This window comes from Passer montanus, unplaced genomic scaffold, assembly GCF_014805655.1.
Source record: "Passer montanus isolate IOZ18808 unplaced genomic scaffold, ASM1480565v1 scaffold26, whole genome shotgun sequence".
Lineage (NCBI taxonomy): Eukaryota > Metazoa > Chordata > Aves > Passeriformes > Passeridae > Passer > Passer montanus.
Window position 1 is genome coordinate 4,875,155 of NW_024367261.1, and position 19,753 is coordinate 4,894,907.

General features: G+C 39.9%; 1 protein-coding gene and 1 long non-coding RNA gene across 3 annotated transcripts in view; both read right to left on the reverse strand.

Moving 5' to 3' along the window:
- The window catches only part of LOC120503533 (myosin regulatory light chain interacting protein), a 16,298-nt gene extending 15,957 nt beyond the window's left edge, over nt 1–341 (reverse strand). Inside the window, exon 1 of the mRNA XM_039712111.1 lies at nt 106–341. Coding sequence (XP_039568045.1) covers nt 106–192 — 87 coding nt within the window. The 5' untranslated portion in view covers nt 193–341. The remainder of the gene's footprint in view (nt 1–105) is intronic.
- A 4,288-nt stretch (nt 342–4,629) lies between these two features.
- LOC120503597 lies at nt 4,630–11,273 on the reverse strand. Of its 2 annotated transcripts, XR_005627792.1 has the most exons (4): nt 9,724–11,273; nt 8,263–8,377; nt 6,648–6,748; nt 4,630–6,537 (listed from the first exon to the last, which is right to left on the reverse strand). It is a non-coding gene; the product is annotated as an uncharacterized LOC120503597 (long non-coding RNA). The 2 variants fall into 2 exon arrangements; XR_005627791.1 differs by lacking the exon at nt 6,648–6,748.
- Nucleotides 11,274–19,753: the final 8,480 nt, after the last annotated feature.

The window sequence follows — 19,753 nt, forward strand, 5'->3', positions numbered from 1 at the left end:
GGGCACCAGCGCTCGCTGCTGCCCCGTGGCCACCGCTGCGCTCGCCACAGCCCCCGCCCCGAGCGCTGGCGCCCGGCGGGCGGGCGGCGGGGAGAAGCCCCTCACCTGGTTGAGGCAGTCCTCGCCGTTGGCTTTCGCCTCTACCTCCACCTCCATCACCACCGCGTCCGGCCTGGTCACATAGCACAGCATGGTTGGGGACAGCCGGTTCCGCTGCTGCCGCCACGGACACGCGGAGCGGCGGCCGCCGCTGTCGCCACGGGCTGAGCCCCGCACGCCTCGCCCGCCGCCCACGCCCGGACCCCGGCAGCGCCCGTCCCGCGCCCCTCGCCGCCTGCGCGCCGCCAGCGCCGCTCCCTCCTTATGTACCCTCCGCTGCCCCGCCCCGCCCGGGTCCGCACCTGCGGACCAATCTGATGCCGCCTCTCATGGCTGCGGGCCGCCGCCGCCGCCAATCAGCGCCGCCATGGCCGCGCGGGTGTGTGTTGTGCCCGCTCGCTGGCGCCCCCCGCCGTGCTCGCGGGGTCGCGGCGCGCGCTGGGGCCGCTGGCGGGGCTCGCTGAGCTTCCCTCAGCCTGCCACTGCCTCCCTCAGCCTGCCACTGCCTCCTTCAGCCTCCCTCAGCCTCCCTCAGCCTGCCACTGCCTTCCTCAGCCTCCCTCAGCTTCCCTCTGCCTCCCACGTCCTCCCTCAGCTTGCTCAGCCTGCCACTGGCTCCTTCAGCCTTCCTCAGCCTCGCTCAGCCTGTCTCAGCCTGCCACTGGCTCCCTCAGCTTCCCTCAGCCTGCCACTGCCTCCCACTGGCTCCCTCAGCCTCACTCAGCCTCCCACTGCTTCCCTCAGCCTCCCACTGCCTCCCTCAGCCTCGCTCAGCCTGCCTTAGCTTCCCTCAGCCTCCCACTGCTTCCCTCAGCCTCCCACTGCCTCCCTCAGCCCTCCTCAGCCTCCACAGCCCAAAGCTGCTCACCCTCACGTTGTGTCCACTTAAATCAAAGCAAGGTTTGCTTTTCCAAGTGCAGGTGGGGGCCAAGCCTGCTGGGCAGGGACAATCTGTGATACATGTGAGAGAGGGCAGCCGTGGGCTGTGTGACAACCAAATATTGCCTTCACAGAATCACAGGATCGGTTAGGTTGGAAAAGACCTTTGAGATCGTCGAGTCCCACCTATGATGCATCACCACCATGTCAACTAGACCATGGCACTGAGTGCCATGCTGAGTCCCTTCCTTAAACATCTGCAGGGGCAGTGTCTCCACCACCTCTCTGGGCAGCCCATTCCGATGTCTAATCACCTTTTCTGTGAAGAAATTATTTCTAATTTCCAAACTGAACTTCCCCTGGTACAGCTTGAGACTGTGTCCTCTTGTTGCTGATTGCCTGGCAGAAGAGGCTGCTCCCCACCTGGCTACACCCTCCTTTCAGGTCACGGTGGAAAGTGATAAGGTCTCCCTGAGCTCTGGCTCATGTCTCAGCTTTCAAGCACTCCTTTTTGTTAAATGCAAGAAAAAATTCAAATTCATGTTCTCACTCCCATACTCTCTTTGGCCTCCTCAACTCTGTGTTGCGCAGAATGCAAAACCCTGGAAAAGATGGAAATTTGAGGAACGACTGGTCAAGCCCTGTCACAGCCTCCATGGGCCACCATGCCAAGGGATGGTGGAGATTTTACACTCACTGAACTCTGTAGATATGAATCTCGTAGGTGATTCCTAACCAGGGGAAGAACACTTGCACCAGGCAAGCCCTTGGAATTTTGTGTTTGTCAAGCATACCCAAGGTGCATAAAGTAGTTTATGGCTGCTTTCATAATGTAAATTGAAACAACAGGGAGGACTAAGTACAAAATGCACGCTGTGTGTGTTGCCCAAGAGAAGTGTAGATCAAAGACATACTGAGCAGTGCAGTGGTGAGAAACAAGAGGCTGTCACCAGGCAGAAGACTGTAAGATGTTTCAGCTTTTTCTCTCAGACAGTGCCCAACGGGTTGCAGCGGGCACTTGTCACACGAGCTGTCTCCTGTGTGCAAACAAAGTAGCTGAACAAGTAGCTATGACAGGAAATGGGGATCTGGAAACAGAGTGAAGAGTAATAGGAAGAAGAACAAACCACAACACTAATGCAAGGTCACCACAGGGCTGAATATTAGCTTGTTCACATGTGTATGGGTCACTTGCTTCTGTTTCACAAATTCTGCTATGCTTGTCATGGTTGTTAGTATTTTCAGTTTTAATAAAAAAATGCTGAGAACAGATGCTTATTCTGCTGGGAACTCCTGCACACATGGTGTATGGAGCTTGATCCATTTTGTTCATGTGAACTCTAGAAGACCTCTCAGTTCTGAACCAGGAAGAACAGTAGGAGACAAATGAGAGTCAGGACGTGAGATGTCAAACCTGAGTGGTGCTACATTTCACCTGCACACTTCCTAGCTCAGATTTTCCTGCTCAGGTCTAGAGTGTTTCATCTGAAGAACTAAGTCTTAAAGGACCAGTCTCATCTGTCATAGAGTGGAGGGTTGAAAAAGGGAAGTTACATGAAAGAAAGATGGACAAAATCGCAAAATTAATTCCACCTCAACTCTGTGATTTTCTGGTGGAAAAAACCCAAACTCTTTGGGAGAGGCTTAATTATAAAGGGGATTGGCTACTAACACAAAATTACGAAATATTTTAGTATGGGGAAAAAGCCTGTAGTTCCCACTTCTTGTTTATTTTTTGTTGGAGTGGATGTAGGAATTTAGATTTTAGTTCTTTTTTAGTTTTACTTGTATATATTGTGGCATTGTGGTATTTTGTGTGATTTTGATATTTCTGTCATAATCAAAAAAGTCCTAGATGTGTTATGAAGAAGAAACACCAAAACTGATACAATAATGACCCATGCCATTAGTGTTCTGATATCCTCTCCCTGACAGTAGCTCATATCAGATGTTTCTGTAACAAGAAGGTGCAAGAAATGTTTATATAATTGTGAAATAATAATGTGCTTGTATATTTTCTCTAACACTGAACAGTTAAAGCTGGCCTATACCTGATAGATTAGCCTTTACTTTTTTATCCATTTTTCCTGTGTAGCAGAAATAAGTTCACTTTATGCTGGGTGTTGTCCAGACAAAGAAAAACTTACCCTTTCTCTATGTATTAATATCCATCCAGTGTTTTCCTTTTATCTGACTTAATGTAAATGCAGGTGTTCTTATTATGTCTGTAAAAGTGTTTTCCTGCTTTGAAATCTGCTAAACTGTAAGCCACAAAAATAGCTTGTGGCAGTAAATTGCGTAGATTGGTTAAGCCCTGTGTAGAACAAGCATTTCTTTTTGAGGGTGTAATCTGGACACCACTGTCACAGAAATACATTTCACTTTGCAGTCTCTCTGTGATATTTTATTCATGCTGTACAGGAGAGAGTAAAGGACCAAGCCCTGTGTTTGCACACAGGAGACAGCTCGTGTGACAAGTGCCCGCTGCAACCCGTTGGGCACTGTCTGAGAGAAAAAGCTGAAACGTCTTACAGTCTTCTGCCTGGTGTCTTTGATGAATTATCAACACTCAGTGAGCTACACTGTCAAACTGCTCAGAGCATGGATGTTCACCCTTTGTGTATCATAAAAGAGCAATGTTTATCAACATGTCATCTCAGTGCTGTATTTCACAAAATGATGTGTGCTGTATGACATAGATCTCTATGGTGGGTCAGCCTTTTGCTATGGTGTCAGTTTGAGCATAAGTGATTCACCTTATACACATTTATAGATTTACATTTCTTTGCCCAACACTGGTTGATAATTTTTCCTAAATGTAATCTACCTATGAGGTTAATTATTTGTCACATTCTGCTTCACATAGTGCCTCCTTGTCTTTGACACTTGAATGGAAATCCTGTAAAAAAGTCTAATTGCTTGGAGAAGGGAAAAAATTATTTATAGACCTTTGAATTTAGTTCCCATCATTACAAGATTGACCGTAGTTTCCAAAGAACGCTCATGCCCCTTGTACGGATTTTTATTCTCAAGGCTTGCCAGGTGGTTTCCTCCAACCTATTGTCATGATACTGCATCTTGTGAGGAATTCAGTGGTGTAGCTGTGGTCTCTTTACCCAGATATTTATGCAAGGTCTTAGAAAAGATCCTCAGTTGTTGCTTGTTGTCCATGGTATTGATTCTGATCAAATTCAGGATATTTTACTGCCACAGGAAGCCAGGGTAAAAGGTTCAAAATGCTCAGACGCTGCCAGTGCTCAGGGTGAGGCTTCATCAAGTATTTAGAAGTTCCTATCATTTGTCTTTGCTGTTCATTTGTGGCAGTCATATTAAAGGCATGAATGAAGGTGCTGCATTACCTCAGCTCTTGGTGCCAAAGGTGTGCTCTGCTGACTGAGGAAGACAATAAACCAGACAATGATCAGCTTCTGTAGCACTACATAGAGGAGGCCTGCCCCTCTCTAGAAAAGCTAAGCACAACAGATTTCTTACTGTGCTGGTGGTGTGTGATGTCTTTTGTACTAGAAAGAATGAACGGCTGCATGAGAAAATATTTCTAATTGGAATCCCAGTTTGTCATAGTTGAGATGGTCATAATACAAAGCAACACTCCATTTTCAGAAGGATTTTATTATAGCATTTTATTATAGCATGCATGCTTTTTATAGATTCTTACAAAACTCATGAGTATACACTTTACTCATTGGTCAGGAAAGACAAACAAAGTGCTTATTGCAATAGACAGTTGCAGGCTTCTCTTATTTATCCTTCTTTCTCTCTTGGTTCCTATGTCAACGACCTTGGTAGAGAATTCTTTCAGGGTAAACATGGATCCTCTTATCAAACTTCTCTCTGGCTCACAGAAGTCGCTGTAAAACCTCTTCCACACCAGTTTATATGACAATCACAAGCAGTATGATGATGTAGATTCTGGATTTCTGTTTCCCTACTCTTGTACTTTGTTTATGCTTACCTGTTCTTATTTGTTGTTGTCTAACTTTGTTTGGCTTAAAAAAGAAATATTAAGTAGATTTAAATACATGGTTTGTTAGGCTACTGACAGATTGATTGATTGCCACCACAGGAGAGTCGTGAAAGGCCCATCTTTGCTAGCCCAAAGGAGCACAGTGGCAATGGAAGATAGGAAAGCAAAGTAAGGACTAAGGGGAAAGGACACCCTCTCTGGTCCCCTCCCAGGGCTGGCCCAGAAGAGGCTCAGCACTGGTGTCCAGGTATGAAATCTATCAATCCATCTATGTGTGATGGGAAGCAGCTTTCCAGGTTGCTAAGGGGACATGCTAGCTGGAGGTGTGAGACACATAACATGATGCAGGGCAAGAGCTTTTGGGAATTCATCACAGGTATTCAGAGGAGAAATCAAAAGCAGAACAAAGTAGGGGTTTAAGAGATTGGGTGACTAACAAGTGTGGAACAAGGTAATAAAGAGGTTCACCTGTGTGGAGAGTTGTCTAGCTGTGCCCTGCTCCTGACCAGCACAATCTGTTTTCTCTCTTCAGTAAATGCACATTCAGCTGCTTTCCAGTAAGGGGCTCTTTATTTCTTGTGTGTAAGGGGGTAGATGAGGTTGTTTGTGGTGCAGGAGCTGGTGCAAGTGTGGATGTGATTGCTGGCAAAGGTAATGCAGATGAGTGGGTTGGGGACAGGGATGGGTTTGGAGATGTCTGAGGGCCACCTCTGGGTGGGGAGTGGCTGCTGGCATCCAGGGGCAAGAGCACAGGAAGGGGACTATAGGGACCAGAGAATTCCCCAACAGCTCTGGGTGTATGTGTGTGATGAGGGTTTGTACCAGCAGCAGGAGTGGGGCTGTGGCTTTGAGAGCTTGTACATCCAGGTGGCAGTAAATGGGGAGACCAGGATCCAGGAGCAGCTGCTGGACACACCAAAGTCTTCTGCTGGAAGGCACCATCTTGTAGCTGTGTATATAGGCTGCCACTTAAGGACCTCTGTTCTCCCCAGCTAGAGCAGACAGCAGGATGAGGCTGGTGGTGCTGTCAGTGTTGGTGTGAGTGGTCTGTGTGTCTTTACATTATCTGTATGGCCAGCAGTGTATATATTTGTATTTTGTGCTGTATGCATGTGCCCTGTGTGTCAGCTGGGAATACATGTTCAGCCTCATTACAGATTAGAGCTGGGGATGTGGAGTGGCAGCAGTCCTGCCTCTGTCAGGCTGCTGAAATAGGTATTTTCCACTAACACAAATCCTTAGAGAAAAGAACGGGAAAGCACATATCATGCCATTGCTATTTTAGTCCTGCTTTCCTTTTTTTTTTCCCCCATTATATTTTCTGACCGTCTCTTTGTATTCTGTATCAAACTGAGTAACCACAGACCAGGTCAGCACAAATGCAGTTTAGGATGATTTGAAATGAAACTGAGCAGGATCATATGATTGTAGTCAGTCTCTTCTGCTGTCTCCTCCCAGGGTAAAATTGCTTTGTGCATGAACACAACAGTAGTGTCTGTCCTCCTTCTTGTCACTGTCAAGACTGCCGGTCATGTTGCAAATGCACATCACTCACGTGGATGATGATCTTCTGACTGAAGCATGGAGAGAAGCATAAAACTGAGAAGCTATTCTGACAGTGATGGTTGCTTAGGGGAAACACCATGACCCATCCATAAACACACAAACTTTTCTTTTTTCCTACCTAAAATATTCTTTTAGTGTTTGCTCATACATTATGCCTTTGCCTGAACTTTTTGAAAAATATTCCTCTGCTCCACACTGCCCATGGTGCATAATTGGCTTCTACGGAAAAAAGAGTGTGTCAGTGAGTAACATTCCCACAGCGCTGCTTCTCCTTTACCAAAATAATGAATAAGGAATAAAGTGCTGAGATTTTCTGTGCAGCTAACAGGCCATAAACTGATTGTTATATGAAGCATTATTTGGTGGGCATCCCCAGGAGTTTTGATAAAACTGGTCTAGGATATTTTACAAACATAACAACTATCCTGCCAGATCAGACCAAGGATTCACATAGCCCTGAATCCTGTTTCTTGGGAATTTTGTCCGGTGGTAAATTACATGTGTAACATATAAGAGGTACATATTGATGTATATATGCTGCAAAGTGCCCAATGCAAATACCTCATGTTGTATCAAAGAGTATAAGAAGAAATTCTTATTCTTACTCCCCATAATCCTCTACCAGCTTCCACTGATTTGTAATTCAGGGACTTTTTTGTATTAGATAAATAACTTTATCTTGAATTGCATTTCATACTCCAAAACTTTCCCAGTTGGAGACCACACTTATTGTAGAAATCCTGTTCTTCTTGTTGGGACATATATCAGCTGCTCATGAAATCTATTAACTCAGTTTAATAACTAATTATTTTATAATTGCTATCAGAAAGAAATTCCTCAGTCTGCACTTTTTCAGAAGCTCCAAACATCAAATCACCTTTGAATTTGAGCTTGTTTTCTGGGTCATTGATTCCATTTCTGAGCATTTTTCTTCCTTTAGTGCTTGTAAAATGGAGTCATCATTGATTATTTTCACGTTGTTAAAATGTGCTCTTGTGGTCTGGAATCAAAGCTTTCACAAATTAAATTCTCACCAACGTTTGTTCCTACTACTGCTACTATAAGCTCATATATTAAAGCTGTTTGCCCTTCCTCACACCACCTTCAGAACTGCCAAGACATTCAGAAAAATGAGCTGGAATTTGAACAGATTAAAATATGAAGAAAGACTTGTTTAATAGCTATTTTTCTATGTGTCAAATAACTGATAACCACAATATAAAAAAATGTACATGTATCTCAGAAGGTTTTATATTGTCATAATAATAGTCAGTTCCACAAAGTAGAAAAGAATATAATGATAATAAAAACGCCTTTAAAAAGACTTTTTTATTCTTCCATATCAGACCTGTCAAACATTCATTTTATAAATCTTTTAGTATAACTCTTCTGCTTTTAACTCTGTCCATCAATCAATATAACTTTTGTAATGTGCTTTTATTAGAAATAACATCTAACAAAGAGGCTTGACAAAATACATTTCTCTATTTTTATTTGAGTTGGGCATATTTGACCTAACTTTGCTTGTACTAATTTCCATTGTTTCTCTCCTGCAAATGAATCAGTTTTTTGTCTGAAGAAAATGCCAAATATCATCACTGGCAGAAAAATTGAAACAAAATTAAGAGTGTCATTAAAGCTTGATAATAAAGCATATCATAATGGATAATATAAAATAGTAAAATAATGTAAACTCTCATAATCAATTCTTCTACTTTTACTGGTTTTCTTACCTCTTTTTAAAAATTTTTTATTTTGACGTTGATTTTTGATCCATGTACATTTTTCTCCTTTCACAGACCCTGCACATGCTGAGCTCAGGTCCATCTTCACTTTCTAAGTATCTGTCTGGGCAATCAAAAACATAGGCCACATATAAAAGCAAAGTGAATAGTAATGGCAATAATGGTTTTAATTGTAACATTTTTTAAAATTCTGAATTTGTGTCTTTGAAAATTCAGTGACTATTCGACAAACTAAACTACAATGATTTCAAATGGTTTACAAAAAAAGTCCTCTCATTGCCTCTTTTTCTTCTTTTCCTTGTTGCATTTTGTATCATCAAACAATCTTAGTGTGACATTCTACAGAAACATTAACTCTACCACACTGACGTAGCTTAAGCTAATAAAATTATTAATAGCAGTGGTATTATATTACAAAACCAAGAAATTAAATTCTCCTTTTATGATTGGAAAATTTAGGCTTCTGAGAGTACGCAGAGTTCATATGATATCACACTGGTTATATGATTGCAGAAATACTGGAATTATGTGAGGTGAATTCCTCCAGAATTTTGTTTAGACAAAAGGAGTGATTTCTAATTCTGCTATTGTGTAATAATGATCTGTCCTTCTGTTTTTAGAGCTACTTATCAGATTTCATGAATCCATGGGCAGATCAAAAGTGTCACATCAAGTTTAAACAAAAAATAAACTAACCTATGAATCATTCATGAAAGTCGGAAAGGGAAGTGTCTATTTTATGCCAAAAATTTAACAGTAGGTATTCCCCTGCTTGAAATTCCCCTTGTTTGAAATACTAATTCTGAGGAAAAGAAAATAATATAGTTACCAACATCAATTTAGTTTATATTTTTATTTCACTTAGAATTTACAGAAATGTAAGAATTTTTTTTAACCTAGCAATAATTTTTTAAAATGTTTAGAATCTTCAAAATATTTTATTATATTATTTTGGTCTATGCCCTAATATCCTTGTATAAGTTTAGTTCAAACTATTCTTTTAAGTAATTGAATACAAAATTTGCTTATAGCCTAAAAAGGATGGATAAGAAATACTCGGGCTATCATATATCTGTCTTCTGATACACACTGAGGAACACTGTTTGCTGCTAAATATTGTGTACCCCAAGTGTTATTATTAAAAGTGCTTGTTTGAGAAGATAGCATTTTATAGCAATCAACTGATTTACTCAAAAAATACAGTCTCTAGGAATTGATGTCCCCGTATTTAGCCATTGAATGTCTGAAACAAAGGCACATGAGCACAAAAGCACTCTGATTGCACAATTTTATAAGCATATTTTTCAGGAAGGCATTTTCGTGGACTATTATCTTTCAATTGCAAGTATTTGCAGTCAAAACAATTACATTTTGTTCTAAATGTCAGCCAACAAGATTGCCAACAAAACAGAAGCAAAGCTGGTTGCTCTTAGAAACAACATAACTCACCACTGTTAGTCATTTTTTCTCTTATAATCTCTTCAAACTAGAGTATCTCAGTAGCTTCAGTGTTCTCATTTCATAATTAGAATACCGTTTAGGGTCTACAGCTCTCAAGATCACAGTAAAGAGTTCACAAACTAATTGGAGGGATTAATACTTTCATAATTTTCAAGTGTTACTCATTATTTTTAACAAAAGCAGAAGTCTAATCCAACAGCATATCAGAAGTTCCTTTTTAGGGCTTGAAGCCAGCGTGGAATTTGTTGTGAGTAGAAGAGGAACAGATACCAAGTTGTGGCAATTCCAGTTAAGTGGAAATACAATGAGCAAATTAAGAAAAGTCAGAAACTTTCAACTCTTTCATAAAATGGGAGCAAACATTTTGCAGAGGCGACTATCTCTTCTGTGAATAAGCTTATCCTTTCTAAGAAAGGTCACAGCAAGCAACTGAAGACAGAGTAGGATTGAGAAGTTAAAGCTATGTGTGTGGGTTCTTTCTCCATACCATGTTTTAGGGAGAATTTAGGTCACAGCCAATGATTTTGTCACTTGACAGATCCAGTACTTATCACTTCTACAAGTAAGGGAAGATCCAAGTGACACAGAATTCTGCCACACTGGCAGCACATAGTGTTTTTCTGTGATGAGGTACTGAGCAGATAATGGCTTTTTTCAAATCCTGAAGGGAAATAAACTCAGAGATTACCTTTTTTTGCCTGTGTACTTATACCAAAGACAGCACACTTAATGTGTGGGGGGTGAAGGGAGGAAGGGAGGAAAGAAATAAAAGAAAGGAAAAAAGGTGACTTGTCATTGAGGTAAAGACAAAATATCAGTTCCTGCTAAAGCTATATAGACAGGTGTATGTATACTTGTATATAGTTGCACATATACCTTGATTATTACTGAGCGTGAGAGGTTACTTGTTTTGCCCTGTAATTGTTGTTCTAGCTGTATACTCCAAATGTATCAAAGGGTGATACCAATTGTTTAATGAACTCAGTGAAAACATGGCCAGTTTCAAGAAATAGATGAAGTGTGACAATTGATTTGCTGACACATTTGTCTCGCAGTTATATGACATGTTTTTAGCAGGATCAGGAACTTGTTAGACAAGAGGCAAAGCTCATGATACTCACTGTGAATGAAATTGTTTGCCTTGAATTGAATCAGCTCCCCAAAACTGACATTTGCTCAGTGCATTCTTGAATCACAAGGAAAAACAGTAATCATTTTCTCAAAGCTGTGATCTGGTTGGGTAGGCTGCTTATTGCAAATGCTTTTAATAAGCTCATGAAGAAATATATTTTATTCATAGAACACCCCCACCTCCACCCCAAACTTAGCTGTGGTTGCTTTTACAGCAGATATCAAAACTGCTAACAGTTGGTAGAAATAATTTGATAAATTGTTTGATTAAACTAGTATAATAAATAATCCCAACAGAAGTCACAAATGTCATACATATTTAAGGATACATAGTAATTTATGCGAAATGCTCCCATAGCCACATCTGCAGCTGAAGGGCACTGCCATGCTTCTCTGGTACAGGAGGTATCTATTGTGGAGCAATAAAGCAATTCTTGATTCAGGATCATCAAAAACTTAAAAGAGACTGACTTTTTTTTTCTGCATTTGACTTCTTTTTAATTTGATTTCATGCTTGGTGAGTGAAGATGTCTATCTGTAGAAAGCAAAATATCCTGATAAGCTCTGATGTCACAAGTGTCACATTGGTCAGACTTCAAGAGAAACCCAAGAACCCTGTACTTTTAACTTTACAAACAAAATAAAAAACACCCTTCTCAGTTCTCAGAAGACAGACTGCATGTGCAAAAATGGGCATCCTGTATGCAAGTATCTTGAATTTATGGTTGATTTGCAGTTGACCATAGCTGTGAAGTGAACAAAAAGCAAATTGTAGAGTTTAGTGTAAAATATATGCAGCAAAAGTAGAAGTCAGAAAAATTATCCCTCTTCTCAGAGGCTGCTTTGTGTGTCTACAGCTTGGTAAGAAACACAGTAATTTCCATTGCAGTATTTGTAGGAAAACTCTATTGCTCTAAAGAAGTACAATGTGTTTTGTTGTAGCCTGTGTGAGTCATGTGCAAGTCGTTAAAGTCAGAGCCAGTCCTCTGTAAACACCAATTATGTTGGCCAAGGTTACAGAGAAAATGTCTGGTTTATGATTTCCCCTCACTCTTCTAGTTGTACACAAATTCTTCTAACAAGAAAAAAAAGTTTTTGAGAAATGACAATTCTTTGCAATTTCCAAAATTTAGTTCAACATCCATTACATAGCATCTGTTTGCAGACTCACTTGGCTAAAATATTATGTTTGCACCTGGTAGCTCTCACAAAAATGGAAAGAAAAGAAAGACCAGTAGCTGTGAAAGACTACGTGAAAAACTCTAACTTTCAGCACAGGGAATGCCATTTCTCTGTTTCTGCAGGTTTTAGAAATTCAGAAATTCTATTTACAAAGAGGATCATCTTTATGTTAATTAATATTTTTGACTGAAGAGAAAACTAAATCAAACCATGAAAAAAGTATAGTGATATGCCCATGAAAGAGCACAGGAGTGTATCTCTTGCTTGAGGAAACCTATTTTTCATGTGCCATCAACATGGGCTCTTTCACTTGACTTGCTCTGTATTTTTCACAGACATCTAACAACTACTTTAATGTCAACGTTCATTTAAGGCCAGTAGAGAAGAAGCTATCTTTTCCCATAGATTTTTTAATCCCTAAATGACCTCCAGACAGTTTTTAGAAGTTTTTTTTTCCCCACAGTGTCTTCAGACTCACTAACCCTGTGTCTTTTAATATTGCATTGCTCTTATTACTGAGGTCTTCCAATTAGCTGGTGGCTGGAAATATGTTGTCCTGTGCATTAGTTTAATTACTGTTGTGGGAACTCATTCTCAGCAGGAGCTCTGTGAGTCAAAACCTACATTTTGTAAGAACCCAGTTCTCTTGTTAAGCTGTTACCATGAAGGTAACACAGCCCTCAACCTTGTCCTGCTATCCCTTCTTAGATGTTTGAAAGGTTGTAATTTTGTTTTGGTGTATTGGTTTGGTTTTTTATTTTTAATATCAAACCACTCCCAGTTTTTTATTTTATTGGCAAATTATATTATGGTAGGTGAAAAAAAAATGATCTGTTTGTGAAGCTGCTTTTGGCTATGGCAGGAAGTCATTAAAGGAAGGTTTCAGTGAGTGCTGGCCTCCCATAAATAACAGCTATTTCCATGAGCATCAAAAGTAATGAAGCCTATGGATTTGTCTTGTGGTTGGATTCCCAGCTGCTTCATAACTTGCTGCCTCTCACTGAAGCTTTTCCTTTCACTGAAGCATTTATAATGTTCTTCTTGTGGTTTCTCTGTGTCTAATACGGACTGTATTTGTGGTGCAATCTTTCCTCACTGAAGATACAGACACTGTTTGTTTTCTTTGTGCAGGTATCCAGTTTTGCAAAGCTTATATAATAATATGGTGTCTTTGAGACAGCTGTCTCTCTGTCAGACTTAGCTCAGACTAGTCCACAGTTTCAAAAGTTACTAGATTAGGAGTCAGCAGAGACAGTGATACATGTACCATATTTATGTAGGTAACTCAGTGTTCTGTTTCTGGTTTGTTTGTTTGTTTTTTTTTTTTTGTGAGTTTGTTTATCTCCAGGAACTGAGGCCACAGGCTCCATGTTGATTCACTCATGCATGTCTATCAGGTTTTGCTGGTGACAAATAAGTTATCAGCCTCTGGGTTTGACTATACAATTGTAAGAGGAGTATGTTTGCAATGTTCTTGAACTATCCATGGCTATTTCTCATGGGACAGACTCTACAATTCAGTGTCATAAATTCCCTTAAACTTTCTGTTCCAGGCATCTTGCAGTACAGGTTGCTTGGCAAAGCACGACCCTCAGATTGCTTGTGCAGGCAAACTGAATTAGGCACGATTTCTACAGCTTTTCCTGTGACAACTTGCACCCTTTCTCTGTTGGAAATAATTACCAGTGAAGACCAGTGAAGACTTCAGGGAATCTTCAGTACCTCAGGGAATTTCTAAACATGTTGTGGCATTTGCTAATTATAGCATGTAAATTCCATTATTATGGATTGATATTTGTGTTTGCTCAGTTTTGGCCCAGTAATCTTGTTGTTACCCTGATTTTTATGTGAGACTTTTCAGATGGTCTCTCTTAGATCAAAGCCAACCTCTATGCAAACATTCTTACTCTACATCAAAAACAAACCATGACACTTGCTGGTGAAACACCTCATGCTAAACAAAACAGATGTGGCAGTGTGTGGGGAACATCTTATAAAACAGGTCTTTAAGTGTACACTATTCTGTCTTTAAGTGTTCTGTTTTGCCAACAGAACTTGACAGAACCCTGCAGATACAAAAAAAAGAGAAAAATGTTTGACATAATTTCATCTAGAACTTCTTCCTGTGTAAAGAGCAGGAGCAGTTTTATATAAAAGTTTTCCCTTTTATATATTTGCTTATTTTTTGCTATGTGAAGCATTACTTCCATGGAGTGCTTAATTTCTTCTTTAAATGTGCAAAGTTATTCCCTCTATTTTCCTATTACTTCCTGAGGAAAAATTATTTCAGACATTATTTTAGCATATGCTTCATCATAGGCTTTTGCTGGGGTTACAAACTGTGACCCAGCCACAACCCTTTCCACACTGCTCTGCAGAGATCTTTCTTTTTCTGTGGAAGATATCCTTAATTTCTTCCTCAGTTGTTCTATTCCCCTGAACTTCTCCCCTCAACTTTTGCTCAAATCTATTGATTTGAGAAAAAAGTAGAAAAGAGAAGGCTCTGGCATGACCTACCTGTGGCCTTCCAATACCTAAAGGTAGCCTAGGAGAAAGATGGAGAGAGATTATTTGCAAAAGCAGGTAGTGATAGGACAAGGGGGAGTGGCTTTAAAATGAAAACGGGGAGCTGTTAGGTTAGATACCAGAAAAGAAAACCCCTACTGTGAGGGTGGTGAGGCACTGGCACAGGTTGCCCAGAGCAGGGAGCTGTTAGGTTAGATACCAGAAAAGAAAACCCCTACTGTGAGGGTGGTGAGGCACTGGCACAGGTTGCCCAGAGAAGCTGTGGATGCCCCATCTCTGGAAGTGTTCAAGGGCAGGTTGGATAGAGCTCTGAGTAATCTGGTGAAGTGAAAATTGTTCCTGCTCACAACAGGGGTGTTGGAACTTAATGACCTTTAGGGTCCCTTTCAATCCAAATCATTCTATGACTCTATAATAATTTTAAATTCAGTAATGGATACTCTGAGTGTAATACTACTGCAGATTAACATGCTGCATGGAGACAGGTAGGGGCTTAAAGTAGCTTTTTGAACTGCTGATAGTTTGTAGTTTTTTCTTCATTGCTCCAGTACTTTTTGGGGCACCATACTGCCTTGTACATCTTTGTCCAATTAAAAGAGATACAGAAGCATCCCATTTACTGTCAGATCTCCATCTGCTGCAGGTATTGGCTTTTCCTATGGTGGTGATTTTTTTTTCAGAACTGAAGGTGCTGGTTTTGGTGCTGTTTCACTGTATTTACACCAGCATGCTCTGCTAGTACCAGCAAATTTTTGTTGCAGTGATACATTCACTGAAATTCCTCTGTCTTATGTTATGACTAACAAGCCAAGCTCAGCTTGTGTTATTTACCACAGCATGTGCTGTTTTTTTGCAGACTCATTTGACCTCCACATGTCTTTCTGCTTCAAGCTTCTTTTATCAGAACTGCATTATCTGAGCATTGTCTATTCTCTACAGCTGCTCTTCTGGACAAAATAATTTCTTCTTATCAAATCTATGTTGTTGTGTCATGGACTAGTTTTAGCCTGCCTGTTGTACTTGTAAACAGAGTGAAGACACAGAAGAATTCCTTTCTAGGAGAACTGTGACATTTAAACTGGATTTTGAATTCTTGTTTAAGGAGCTTCCTTCTTTCAGCCCTTCCCTTTCTCTCTCTCTTGGTTAATAAAATAAGAAAACTATCCCTCTAATTTAGTTACCTAATTCATAAGACCAAATTTAGACAGTCTGAGTAGTCCTAAATGCCCTATAATGTATTTTTCCTGGTATGTTTCTTTAAAGTTTTGTAGTTACATTTTTCAGCTTGAGCTAATTGGAAGCTATTAAAATAGTGCAATACTATTACCCAAATAAAGCTACTTTCTAACCAACCATCCTGGTTTTGCTGTCATCCACTCATTTAACCTTCCCTGGTTGTCCTTTTTATGGTACCTTTCCTGCAGAGATTTTAATTGTTCCATCCCTTTGCTGAGGTTGTTTTCTTCATTTGTACCACTACTCCTGGTATCACATTCTGCCATTAAAAAAGCATTCGGAGCCAAATATCTGACAGAGCCCCTCTTCATTCAGGATCTGACTCTGACTGATCATCCCTGTTTGCCATAAGTCTCTGAATAATCTCAGCATCCACTTGCAGCTGGCTCATGTCCCAGCTTCTTAAAAAAACACAGTTGTTCAGAAACAGTGTGTTTTCCAAAACATTGATATTATGAATCCAAATATATTCTTCAAAGCAAATCCAAAGAAAGGTCTAGAACATAGAAGTCAGACACTTTGAAATCTGTCCCAACCCCAGCATGCCAGTTTCTGATGGCATTAGTCTACATTCAGCCAAAACTAATAACCAAAATCAAAAAGAAACAATATTGTAGGGTGCACTCTGCAAAGCAGATTCTTAAATCACTTTAGCCAGATGGCTGTGCTAATCCATGAAGACTAATTTACAAAACAAAATAAAAATGTTCCAATGAACAAATTGAAAATAGTTGTACTAAACCAGGATGTGATTTTATTGGAAGTTATGTAGAGTTCCATTAAATTACTGTCCGTGCTCTAAAAGATGTAGAAGTAATGCCTAGTTGCTCTAGCTTTACATGTGCAATTACAATTTTTGAAGGTCTGCATCAGTCATATCAAGACCAACACTCAATTATTGAACAGGGAATGAAGAATTTTGAGTGTGGAGTTTTGTGTCTACATCTTGCAGACAGCTATTGAAGAAAATAAGGTTTTCTTTCAAACAATTTTAGTTAATATGTCAGTGAATCTTCTGTGCTTTTCAAATTTGAATAACTTGCCAGGAATTTGACATGCAGTACAATTTACAGATTTAAAAGTACTTGATACTATTGTTCTTTGTTATTTAAAGTACTAAAATATTTAGTCATCTTCAGCATGAATCAGAGTCCTAATGCTTTAGGTGCTTCAAAAGATGGGAGATCCAGGTTCCATTTCTCATATTTGTGCACTAGGTATGATTAAGTACTCTATGATATTGCTTTCATCATGTATTGAAATGGGTTGGCATCAGTCTGAAAACAGGAGATATTTTAACTGGGTATCACTAGCCTGTTAAATCATCCATTTAAACCAGAAATTTGTTCTTGAATCACGGGTACCTACAAGCATGTACAACACAGTAATAGAGTCCAATATTTGGGAATCTGATGAAGATTTTAGTAAAGCTTATCACTGTTTCTGCTCCTGGAGAGTACATAGTACTTTACAGATGCTTGAAACAGATTCCAAGTTCTTCAACCCCATTGATTTAGTGTGGGTTGTTGCTCTTTGTTATGCAGCAGATTCATCAGGATTTTTCACTATCAGGGCTCTAGATAGTCTCAATATGGGCGGCCAAGTCTGGAGGTGAATACACATCAATGTGAAGGACAGAGGGCCAATAAGGAGAAAGGAGATCTGAAGGATAAATAAACATTTTATATTCAGTGGTGTTTATAGTCAAAAGGGCTTTTCATCCCTTCACCAAGATTAAGTAAAGCAGAATTAAGTAAAAATTAAAAAAGTAAAAATAAGAACCTAGGATGTTACATAGTAGAGGAAAATATCCTGAATCTGGCATGCTGCAACTCCATGCCTCCAGGTCAAACCAGTAGCAAGGGCAGACTGTGCTGTTTAGTTGCAGGACAACACCAGACAGACATCTTTGCCAGCCCCTGTTTTCCATATGGCATTCTTTGGGAACTTTAATGCTACTAGCTGGAGGATTTTGCACATCAATCATGACAACTGTAGTTATCTGTGATCCCTACACAGGTACTACGAGGATCATCCTTACACCCTCTTCCCTTAAATAGCCATGAAAAATTAACTAGAGTCTCTAATGCGTTATAGTTCATTTTAAAAATCACTGGAGAATGAATGAAGTGATATCAAGTCCTGCAAAAATAAACCTAAGAAAAGCTTGATGGGGCAAGAAAAGAATTCTCCTTGAGGAAAGAAATGGCTGGACCACATCTGTGGATTATGCAGCAAACTGAAGCGAACACAGAGTGAGCAGTAGTACATAATCTGGATCATGTCAAGGGATGATAGTTTTTACGGTATCTTCCCAAGATTTTAGATTTAAAACATTCACTTAACTTGTCAGAAATATGACAGCAGGACTGAAAGCTGGGTTTGAGTTTTCAAAAAGGTGTTACACCTCTTGAAAACACTGTTCCCTAACAACAATTTCAACTGCCTCCAGGCATTTATCTTGTTTAAGTCACGTACATAAAAACAAGAAAATTAAATAAGACTTCTTAATAAGACATTCATCTGAATAAGTCTGTAATTGTCTTGAACAGAAAGTGTTTATGAACTTCTGAATACAACATTTCATCTTCACAAACTGTAAGGCAAAGAGATAGTCTGACAAGCAATTAGGAATCTCAAGATAGAAATTGCTATGAAAGTCCAAGGTATATTTGTTATTAATCATTGTGTAGCTCCCCACTACTGTAAATCAACACCAGTACGCTGAAGTCAACAGAGTAATTGAAGCAACATTGATTTTTCACCAGCCCCAGAGCTGACCTAGAGCATTTGGGCTTTATTCAGGTTTCTTTAAAGAAATATAGTTCTTTTTTTTTATTTCTCCCCCTTTCTGTAAATTGAAGAAAGTAAATACTAAAGCTAGATTACTTAAGTCTTTAGAGTTGAGCACAAGAGGATTAAGAATTTATATTAAGGCCTTTTTCAGTCTTTCATGTATAAAATGTTTGTATTCTTGTTTTGAACTAAATTGTAATTTCAGTTACAAAAATGTACTTATGGAGCATTGTTGATGAGATACAGTGCTATTACTGAGATAAACATCTGACTCATAGTACTTTACATGCACTCCAGCAATGAATTTACAATGCAGCAATTTTTCATATAGGAAAAGTTTGCTAGAATACATTACAAAGATATTTGTGTAGTCACAGAGTCATGGAATTGTTTAAGGTTCAAATGGACCTTAAAGATCATCTCACTCCAGCCCCCTGTTGTGAATAGGGACACCTTTCACTAGATCAAGCTGCTCAGAACCCCATCCAACCTGGCCTTGAACACCTCCAGGGATGGGGCACCCACAGCTGCTCTGGGCAATCTGTGCCAGTTGCCACCCTCACGGTAAAGAATTTCTTACTAATAACTAAACCCACCCTCTTGCAGTTTAAAACTGTTCCACCTCATCCTATCACGACACTCCCTGACAAATAGTCCCTCCCCATTCTTGCTACATACCCCCTTTAAGTACTGGAAGGTTGCTACATCTGTGCTTGTTTTTCATCAGGGAGAAAAACAGATGCAATGGATTTATGAGAGGAAGAGAATTTCTAACATGTATCAAATAAAATTCTATGCTTGTTGAAAGTAAACTTTTGAGTATTGACTTTTCATATTAAACACACAGGATATGTCAGGTAGTACTAGGATACAAACCATTTACCCTAGTGTTTTGGATTACCTAAATTTAAGGGGTTTGAGTTATCACATTTCCAAAAGCTAAAAAGTTGGAGCAGGGATAGAGGAGAATATCTCCATAGTAGCCCTAAAGGGGTGAGTGGAGAGCAACATCTTCCATGTCTGTGCTTCCATGCCTGTGCCTGCTGTACAAGGTGGGAAGGACATAGACTGCCCTGAAGTGACCTCAGGGACTTTTGACCTTTGAGAAGTGCACCCCACTTCTCCCATCAGGTCCCCATTCCCTTCT